The sequence below is a fragment of the Sinocyclocheilus anshuiensis genome, unplaced genomic scaffold (assembly GCF_001515605.1).
Source record: "Sinocyclocheilus anshuiensis isolate Anshui unplaced genomic scaffold, SAMN03320099.WGS_v1.1 scaffold501, whole genome shotgun sequence".
NCBI classification, from domain to species: domain Eukaryota; kingdom Metazoa; phylum Chordata; class Actinopteri; order Cypriniformes; family Cyprinidae; genus Sinocyclocheilus; species Sinocyclocheilus anshuiensis.
This window is the reverse complement of record NW_015540866.1, coordinates 419,486-430,442: the sequence shown is the minus strand read 5'-3', so window position 1 is coordinate 430,442 and position 10,957 is coordinate 419,486. Positions and strand designations below refer to the sequence as shown.

Sequence of the window (10,957 nt, the reverse complement as noted above, 5' to 3'; positions counted from 1 at the left end):
ATAATATTAGGCATAATATGCTTGTGTAACTGGCGAGCTCATCGACGCCCTCATCAACCTCCTCGGAGGAAGACAGGCGGAGCGTCGAGCCCTCTCACCGGGGGGAAAGAACCACAGCGCAGGCTTCCGAACCCCGAGAGCGGGCGCTGGATCTGGTGGTTAAGGAAGAAGATAGGGACTCGCCTGTCTACATTCCCTCCACCGGATCCATATGCGAAACCCACGAGCACAGCCGCCACTCCGCCTCGGCGAAAGCGGGGCCGGCGCCGCGAGAAACGCCGGTGAAGACTCCCTCCTCAAAGAGAGCCCTCGGAGAGCAAGCATACGCAGTGACAAACACTCGCAATGCGGACAGTCAGCTGACTCTGCGTGTTTTGCTCCCAAGCAGACAACACACAAACTGTGTGTATCCCCACCCGAAATGTAGCGCGGGCAGGGAAGAACACACAGCCTGAGATGCTGCCCGCTCTCGCCGTATGTTTGTCTACACTCTTATTGGTAAAATAAAGAGTGATAATGGACAGAAAACACCAAATAAGACTGACACACACAGAGCGGTTGCTGAATGACAGAAAGCTGACGCCGGTTTCACCGCACGTGCTTTTATGCTTTCTGGTCTCGCCCATAGAGGAGAAACAATAATGTACAGTATGTGGAAAATAATGTGTTTTTTTAACCTTAAACCACATAAACCGATTTCATTACACCAAATACACAAAATAATGTTCTTTTTAGCAACATCATATGACCCCTTTAATGTAGCTTTAGTTTTCATTAACAAAAAATAAAAGTTTCAACATTTCTTTTAAGGTTTTTCACCCTTTTAGCTCATAAAATATGAATGTAAAATAATGACTGAAGTACTGGAGAAAACATTTAAAACAGTTTGAAATTAAGCCTGTGACCCATCAGTCATGTGATGTCGGCTGAGTGTCCAGATGAGGGCAGCACTGACTCACCATCCCAGAGGAAATGTCCTTGGCAAAACTCACTCTCTGTTTCCATGGATAACTGCTGTCCTGCACAGATCAGACATTCACATTCAGAAAGACAATATTCATGCTCAAACCTTCATAAAGCCTTGTACAAGAGTACAGCATGACAGCATTCCTATGCACAGTACTGTGATGTTGAAAGGTGAGCTGCTGCGGGAAAGAGCACGGTCCAAACTGTCCTGAACATGAGACGTGCTTTACATTATCACTTCAAACTAACTCCTGAGCATATTGTTCACACACACCATATTCTTGATGATGTCTCTCAGCGTTCCTCCTTTGATGTACTCAGCGATGAAGTTGAGCCGCTTGTCTTTGTAGAGGACGCCGATGAACTTCAGCACGTTAGGATGATCCAAGCATCTCATGACCTTCACCTGAACACACAGAGCAATAAATAAGTGTGTGCTTTAGTGTGTGTAGTGTGTGTGCTGTAGTGTGTGTGTGTGTGTGTGTGTGTGTCATCACCTCTTTGAGGAAGGTCCTCTGTGTTTCCTCGTCGAATCGAATGAGTTCCTTCATCACCATCACCTCTCCTGTCTCTCTGTGAGTCACCTGACAATCACACACACACACACACACACACACACACTGATGAGACACTGACAACAGCATACTATCACAGTGCTATCATACTCATTCTGTACTTTATCCCGCTGCATCTGCCATAGTCTGCTGCGTAGAGCCTGAGTATACAGTATGCTCGCAGTATATACTGTATACTAGGGGTGGGGAAAAAATCAATACAGCATAGTATCGCGATATTTTCCGCGGCAATACTGTATCGATACGCGGACGACAAATATCAATCTTTTATTATACTATTTGGTAGAATAATAAAATCAATTTCTTTACAGCCCACTAGATGGTGGTGTTGAGTTTTTTCTGGTGAGGTCAGCTGGGTCACCTTCAGCATGCTGTAAGTTAGTAAAATAAAGATTGCGCCATCACGGAAAGTTATCAGGAAAGCCCTTACACGTTTGGATGTTAGACTATGTTTTATTTATTTTAAATGTAACAGTAATTTACTTTCAAATGCCCCAATTGCTGAAGGGTCTGCACAACTTTTTTGTACAAGTTCAAGTCGCACTCTTCAAAATACCTGCAGTAGCACAGCAGTGCATACCTGTTTACATTTAATTAAGGTGGACTAGATTAGACTAATACTAATAGCTGAGTTTGCCAGGTGCATACAACATTTATAACAGGTTTCCATGAAAGTGTTGGTCAATTTGTCTGCTTGACAATCCCATTTTACACTGCAACAATAAAACTGAAGTGAGATAAACAAACTGAGAAATGTTTCTCTTTAGTTAAAACAGATGTTGCCAAAGTTTTCCTTTGGGGACATAACTTGAAGTTGGAAAAAGGTAGTAAATTACAATATATTGCAGAATATCGCAATATATTTAAAATCACAATAATATTGTATCGCGACCCAAGTATCGTGATAATATTGTATCGTGAGGCCTCTGGTGATTCCCTGCTGTATACGACCTGCTGACATTTAACACTAGTCTGTGAAGCAATGCATCATGCAGTGAAGAGCGTTTCCAGCATTTCACTGCTGCAGTGTTCACACATCATTAACTGAGAATGATTCACTGATCCGTCATTCATTCAGTTTATTCATGTTACTTTGCATTTAATTTAATTTTGTACAAAAATATATTTTAAATTCATATCACTTCTAGTTAATTTGTCATGCTGCCAATGGAAAGTCCAGTCCAGTGCATTGCATTGTGGGATGGATTATTGTGTGCAGTCTGTGCTGGTTGTATCCGGCACAGTTTGATGAATGTCATAAATCATCTGGATGGTTAATGCATACAGAAAACATGATCATTGTGCGAAACAGTACAGGTAGGATAATAGTGTAGTATCATATCCCCACAATGCAATGCAGTCAACTTGATCTTGAACATCCACTGTGAGATATTAGGCAGGAGCAATACTAACACATTTACAATGTCTATTTCTTTACAAACAGTTATGATGTCTTAGGATAATATTAAATAAAAAAGTAAATGACTATAGCTCATTCTGAGATAATATCTGTACACCACCAGCTGAAATAAACTTAGTTAAACAAAAAAAGCATTTACTGATGGCAGGCACTAATTACAGTAATGTTCCATTTCTATTTAAACAAAAAAGGTATTTCTGTTAATTTTATGTTATACATGCATAACTCAACATGTTTGACAAACATACACATTCACATCTTGCTCACTGCTCAGGAGCATATCCCATCATTCATCACATTCTAGAAATAAATTGTGAAATTTTTTGCTGAGATCTCATGAGACATTTCCATTGTACGTTAAATATTAATAATTACATATTGCATATAATTTGGTAGTAAAACAAAGTGTTGCACATTTTATTGGTGTAAAGATGAGTATGTGTATTTTGTACAACATTTGCAACTGCTTTCCATCACTTAATTGGAAGCACCGCAATTACTAAATCATGTCATCTGTTATAGAGTCTACTGAACAGACAATTAGAAGTTCATTTTAAAATGCAAAATATTGAAATTCAAAATAAAGCTATGTAAACACTTGCATTTTTAGAACACTATAAGTGTGTCCCGTCAGGTAATGAAAAGTAAAGACTAATCTTCATGCCCACTTGAACACTTGGGCCAAACACAGGAAATACGTCATGTAAGTAGACAAGTGGTCAAGTGCAAAGACCGCAAGTGTAAATTATAATTAAATCTGTAAATTAAGGGTGCACACTATTGCTGAAAAACAATCACTACTTTCTTTTTTTCTTATCAGTTAGATCCCTAAACAAGACCATATCTGCAGATTTTAAATTTGACCACAGCGCGCAATAGTACGAGATGTGTACCACGTTATGTACGAGAAGCTGCAAAAGACCTCATGACTACACCACATTATGTACGAGAAGCTGCAAAAGACACAGGCGCAAGTGGAATGTAAAAAACACGGTGAAATTAATTTTTAAGTAAATATAATGGGCAATATATTGCGTCACCAAAAATTATTGAGGTCATCTACATATATTGCGCGGTAAGTCGATATATTGATCATTGCGACAGGCCTAATGATCACTACTGCGCAAACTTGGATTCCAATCTATTTACTACTGCGCAGACTCAAGCTCCAAACTATTCGCTGCTGCGCAGACTCAAGCTCCAAACTATTAACTGCTGCGCAGACTCAAGCTCCAAACTATTCACTGCTGCGCACATACGGGCTGCAAACTATTCACTGCTGCGCAGATTTGGGCTCCAAACTATTCACTGCTGCGCAGACTCGGGCTCCAAACTATTCACTGCTGCGCAGATTTAGGCTCCAAACTATTCACTGCTGCGCAGACTCGGGCTCCAAACTATTAACTGCTGCGCAGAATCAAGCTCCAAACTATTCACTGCTGCGCAGACTCGGGATCCAAACTGTTCACTGCTGCGCGGATTCGGGCTCCAAACTATTCACTGCTGCGCAGATTCGGCAGACTCTGGCTCCAAACTATTCACTACTGCGCAGACTCTGGCTCCTAACTATTCACTATTGCGCAGACTCTGGCTCCAAACTATTCACTACTGCGCAGACTCTGGCTCCTAACTATTCACTATTGCGCAGACTCTGGCTCCAAACTATTCACTACTGCGCAGACTCTGGCTCCTAACTATTCACTACTGCGCAGACTCTGGCTCCAAACTATTCACTACTGCACAGACACGGGCTCTAAATGAATCACTATTATGCAGACTCGGGCACTAAACGAATCACTACTACGCAAACTCGGACTCCAAACGAATCACTACTGCACAGACTCGGCCTCTAAATGAATCACTGCTGCGCAGAGTCGGGCTCCAAATGAATTATTACTGCGCAGACTCGGGCTCCAAACGAATCACTGCTGCTCAGACTCAGGCTCTAAATGCATCACTGATGCGCAGACTCTGGCTCCAAACTAATCACTGCTGCATGAATCACTGCTGCGCAGACACGGGCTCTAAACAAATTACTGCTGCGCAGACTTGGGCTCCAAACTAATCACTGCTGCGCAGACTCGGGCTCCAAACGAATCACTGCTGCGCAGACTCGGGCTCTAAACAAATCACTGCTGCGCAGACTCGGGCTCCAAACGAATCACCACTGCACAGGCTCGGGCTCCAAACGAATCACTACTGCGCAGACTCGGGCACTAAATGACAATCGGTGCAAGATAGCAGCCATATCTGGGGCATTTTGGCTTCACTTTTCTACAGTGTATGGGACAGAGAGAGAAAGTGAGTGTGTGTGTAGTGAGGACAGAGAGAGAGAGTGTGTGTTTGTGTGTGTGTGTAGTCAGGACAGAGAGTGTGTGTGTGTGTGTGTGTGTGTGTGGTGTGTGTGTGTGTGTGTGTGTGCTCACCTTTATGGCCTGTCCGAAGCAGCCTGTACCCAGAACCTCTCCGTGGATCAGGTCGGCGGCTCTGAATATTCGGTGTGTGCTGTTGGACACGACGCGCAGCGACTCGGAGCGGCCGATGTCTTTCCTCAGAGACAGTGGAGATGGAGTGTTACTGGAGCACGGAGATTTATCAATACTGTAGCTGCGCCTGCGCAAACACACACATCGACTGTGTTCAAATCAGCCTCAAATAACTCAAGTAGAATAACATGCACCACAACGGCCGATGACAACTAAATGGACCAAACACACACATCGAGACGGTGATCCAGCGCAAGAGATTGTGTAGCCGTTAGCATGTTGGTATGCAGTGAAGAGTTACATGCCAAAGTTTGGATACTTGTTGAAACACTAACAATCGATTCCTGACTTAAACACTGGCTGTGCGTGATACATGTGCGGAACTAACTGTAGCCACAGCAAAAGCATGGTGCTTTACTGACGTGATGATCCGCGAGCGCAAGGTGTTAATGTCCTGGCTGGGGGGCCGTGTGATGCGCGTGATGGGACTGGGCCCCTCAGACGGGGGTGTCGGCCCGTCCACCTGGTCCTCCGAGGGGCCGTGGTCATGAGGGTCGTGTTCAATGGTCAGCTGTAGTAGACGACTGGTCTCCTGGCAATCTGACACACACACACACACACACACACACACACACACACGAGGCGTTGAGTCAAACACACTGTCATGAAGGCCAGAAACATGAATGAATGCATAAATTGCAGTCCGTCTGCAGTCAAACTAACTGTGGCTCTATAGAATAAAGCCGTCACATACGTGTGAATCATCTGCACAAAGGTTGTATTCACCTCGTCCAGAGGAACGTTCTGGATTGGGGTTCCATTGATCTCCAGGATCCGGTCGCCAACATGAATAGAGTTCTTGACGTCTGGACTGATGCACTCTGGGTCCACCCTGAACACACAGACAAAACCACATGAAGACATGAAGGAACACACAATTTCTAATGGAAATACAAGACTGGCCAGACTCCTGCTGATCATCACTTGTATCTTTAGTCTGTATACTGGCAGATCATCATCAGTCTTTATTTTCCCCCCATTCAAATGAGTTGTGTAAATTCTACACAAAAATATCAAACGCATCTGATATGAGTTATCAGTCATAACTATATTTTACTCCTAATTATTGATCTGTAAATGTATCAGTGTTGTTGTCATTAAAGTAAATGATCAGCATAAGAGCTACATGATCCTGATCATCACGTTCTCCAGCATCACAGAAGTTCTTACACTTATACAGTTACCTACAAATCTGAGCAGAATCTTTCCCTCTGATCAGGATTCTCATGTTCTGCATGTTTAAATATTCTAATGTTCTGTTTGTGTTGAGGTGTAAGTGAGCAGAGTGTTTCCACACTCACTCGGAGACTCTGACGGTGTGTGTGTGTTCAGGGCTGAAGCCGCTGGGACTGGAGCCCTGATCGATGGACACGGACAAGCCTCGTTTCCCATCGGTGGAGGCGGAAATGGACACTAGCGTGACCGTGTGAGGAATCCTGGAGCACGGCGAGTCGGGCAGAGTGACCGGAGTCACGATCGTCTGGTAATAACAGTGTCCACTAGAGGGAGACACAGCCGATCATTACCATCAGACAGACTGCATGCATTCAACACACAGCAGAAGAGACGCTCTCCATCACAACATCACAGAAATCACTCAACGATTTCATATGAGAACATGATTTTAAAAATGTATATCATGTTTAACGGACAACATCTCATATCATGGATTTCTGATGATCTGGTGACATTATACTTTTACTTAATAACTAGTTAAAAAGTTCAAGTATCTGAGCTACCATGAAACTGTGTTTCACACTGGAACATTCCAGTCATTATAAATATAAGTGGTGATGATTATGAAAGTAAGTTGATAAGGGCTCACTAATCATTCTGGGATGCACACATGATTTAAAAAACAGCAGGTTAAAGTGTACACATTTTGGAAGTTCTTTGTTTTGTTTTTGCTAATGCTTTAGATTAGGGAACACTATTATCTAACAGTTTTCCCTCAATAAACTCTAAATGTGCTGCTTATTGATAGTAAGTAAGGTAGTTGTTGTAGAACTTATGTTTAGGTATGGGGTACGGTTAAGGGCTCTAGAATATGGACATGCATTAATAAGTACTAATAAACAGTCAATATGCTAGTACTATGCATACTAATGAGCAACAAGTCAATAGTGAATAGTGTTCCCTAATCTAAAAGTGTTAACATTTTTTCAATAATTTTTGGAACGCAAAGGTGAAATTAAAGCCAAATGTCCCCATATATTATGCTAAACATCACAACAACATTTGCTAGGTTTATTAGTGATTTATTAATATGCTGTTCTGGCTCAAATCATATTCATACATCATGCTATGTGGACAGTTTACTGTGTTTACAAATGATCAAACTGAACATTTCAACATATTGCTACAGTAACTGAAATTATTATTTGTTGTTATTATTGTTATTATTATTATATATTTTTTTATTTTTGCAGAATTGCCAGTTAGCAAAAAAAAAAAAAAAACTCTAAAAATCATGTTTTATTGAGCAGCTTATTGACTTCTCAGTGTTTTTCCCATGAATAAAGCAGATGCGCTCCATAGGAAGGTTTATGGACACATTTATGAAGTCCCTCCGCTGGGAAACATTAGTGATGGCATGATATGAAGATAAACAGCATCTTCTGCTCCGCTACATCACACATACTAATAACCCGTAATGCACACGCTCAAGTCAAGAACAAGAACTGGAGCCATTTGTCATGAGAATAATGTGAAGTTCACTCACCAGTAGAGTTTGGATCGCTCCACCAGAGCATACGTGTCTCCATCACCGATGAACGCTCGGCAGCTCAGACAGGTGAAGCATTCTGGGTGATACTTCTGTTCTCCGGCGACCTGGAGCACACAAACACTGAGATCAGAGACGCTTCTGTGCTGAGGCTGAAGGATCTTCTGCAGCATCACTGATCAACAGCACACACGACTGCCTCCGGTTTCTGTCAGAGCGTTTGCTGACAGAGAGCGTGTCCAGAACACATTCACACATCATTGGATGAATCCATTCATTCATTCTGTTCTAGCTCGTCACATATCAGACCCGTCAGTAATGGATCAGCCAGAGAGAATGACTTTTAATTACTTCATTCTGAAGAAGTGATACAGAAGAGGTTCTGAATGATTGTGCATGTCATCATATGGTTGAGAATAGCAAAATGCTAAACTCTGTTGTCCTCCACAGTAATCAAAGAGAAAGAATCATTCATTTAAACATTAAATATGAATCTATTCATTCAGCAGCAGCTGTTTAACACATCATCAGTGATCCTCTCCCATCACAGCCATGAAACACACAGACGTCTCTTCACGTTAATTTGCATAGATTTACACATAAAATAAGAGAGACTTCCGAAACACAGAGGAATTTCCAGCCTCAAACTAGCTGAAGATGATCTAATAAAGACAGTCTAGTTTATCTACACAAATGCTTTAGTTATCATAAAACTGAGAAAGAATGGCAGAAAGTCAGACAGTCTCGTCCTTGTTTTCATACAATGACCCCAAAATGTGTTAAATAATAATAACTTCATATAAACATTATATCAAGTGTCTTTTCTCTTCATCATGTCAGCAATGACAAACTACATCTATTCTTTATAATAACACTATTAATAGTATGAGATCTGTGCATTATGTTGTGAAATGTGTGCTTTGATATTTTGCTATGCAATGTAATGATGTTTAGAGATTTTTAAGGCTGACTTATGGGACCAAATTATTTTGAGAAATTAAGACCACCTTTTGGCTAAGGCTTCTCCTGCAACAGCTTTTTGGTGGGTTTTTTTTCAAATATGAAACATTACAATGAATGTGATGACATGATCTTAGATGCATACTAGATTGTTTAACAGAGTTTGTCCATTTCTTTGAATCAAAAGAGAGGGCTTGAACCCTAATTCATGTGTGAATGAGGCCTTTAGACGGATCCTCCAATGACGTGACTGTTTGCCCACTGCTTCCTCGTTTCTGTGGCTGCTTCACAGACTCTCAACCAACACAGAAAACACAGCCGACAGACCACAGACACACACCCGAACCGTGTCTGAAAACACACAACACTGCTCCACACACAGATACACAACCACAACACCACTGTTTCTAGTCAACCAATACCCACACAACTACACAAAACTCTTCTGTAGAGTCCCTCCTTAACCTGCTGGGTAGAACATCAACAGCTGCCTGATATTGACTTTTAATACAGTTACAGACATTCTTTTCTAAATAAAGCAGCAAAAGTCCCCCATCTCCCTCACGCTGTTATTGGGAAAGCAGCACAGCTTTCATGTAAGGAAAGTTTCTAGAAGATTCCGCAGTGCATGTGATCACCACGATCACGGCATCTACACTAATATTAGTCTGTTTCTTTCTTATTCCGAGGTCACCGTAGTCACCAGATCCAGTCTGTATCCAGATCTGATGGTGAATCAGCACCTAGAGATGACCTCTACAGCCCTGAATATCAGCGGAGACCAGGACAACTAGACGGGCCACAGAGACAGATCCCCAGTGAAGACCTTGTCTCCTAGATGGCCATCGGGACAAGACCACAGGAACCAGATGAGTCCTCTGCACAATCTGACTTTGCTGCAGCCTGGAACTGAATTGCTGGTTTCGTCTGGCCAGAGGAGAACTGGTCCCCCGACTGAGCCTGGTTTCTCCCAAGGTTTCTCCATTCTGTCACCGATGGAGTTTTGATTCCTCTGGCTTGCTTAGTTGGGGACACTTCATTTCCAGCGATATCGTTGACTTGATTGCAAAGATACTATTTAAACTGAACTGAGCTGGATGATGACATCACTGACTTCAATGATGAACTGCCTTTAACTGAATATTGAGTGTTTACTGTTGTCATTTTGCATTATTGACACACTATTTTCCTATTTAATACTGTACAGCTGCTTTGACACAATCTGTATTGCTAAAAGCGCTATATAAATAAAGGTGACTTGACTTGACTTGACCATGAGATCTTCTGTTGTGTCACTGATGGACAATTCAACAGAAGGCATGAATGCATGACACACTGCTGAAGAAAACCATGTTCTGATACAGTGCCTGGAAACATTTCCAAACAAACAAGATCTGAATCAATCACTTTGATTATAAATGATCGTTCAATGACTGATAATGTGTTACACATGCTCTGATATTCTCTGTTGGAGAGCTGTGGTTAATCTGTACTAACAAACAGGTTGACTCATCCTTTATGTTGCCTGTGTAACTGTGTGCTTGTTAACAACTGGGCTAAAATGACAAATGTGGGAAGAGTGATTTCAAAAGTGATATTTAAAATGAGAAATACTGGAATTCACCACCTTAAGATCACACTCACTTCCCTTTGGCATCTATTCAGCGACACACGGTTTCATTAATGACGTCACTGACACAAGCTCCAGCTCTGGGGAAATCTGACACATTCACAAACCCTCCAAGCATCCTATCGTCAGGGAGGA

General features: G+C 42.0%; 1 protein-coding gene across 1 annotated transcript in view; it reads right to left on the bottom strand.

The window, feature by feature from the left end:
- limk1a (LIM domain kinase 1a) overlaps positions 1-10,957 on the bottom strand; it is a 60,797-nt gene that overhangs the window by 8,548 nt on the left and 41,292 nt on the right. Inside the window, exons 4-11 of the mRNA XM_016485606.1 lie at positions 8,230-8,339; positions 6,809-7,006; positions 6,219-6,339; positions 5,870-6,039; positions 5,388-5,574; positions 1,464-1,550; positions 1,241-1,372; positions 960-1,019 (exon numbers count right to left, since the gene is read on the bottom strand). Of these exons, the coding sequence (XP_016341092.1) occupies positions 960-1,019; positions 1,241-1,372; positions 1,464-1,550; positions 5,388-5,574; positions 5,870-6,039; positions 6,219-6,339; positions 6,809-7,006; positions 8,230-8,339 (1,065 nt within the window). The remainder of the gene's footprint in view (positions 1-959; positions 1,020-1,240; positions 1,373-1,463; positions 1,551-5,387; positions 5,575-5,869; positions 6,040-6,218; positions 6,340-6,808; positions 7,007-8,229; positions 8,340-10,957) is intronic.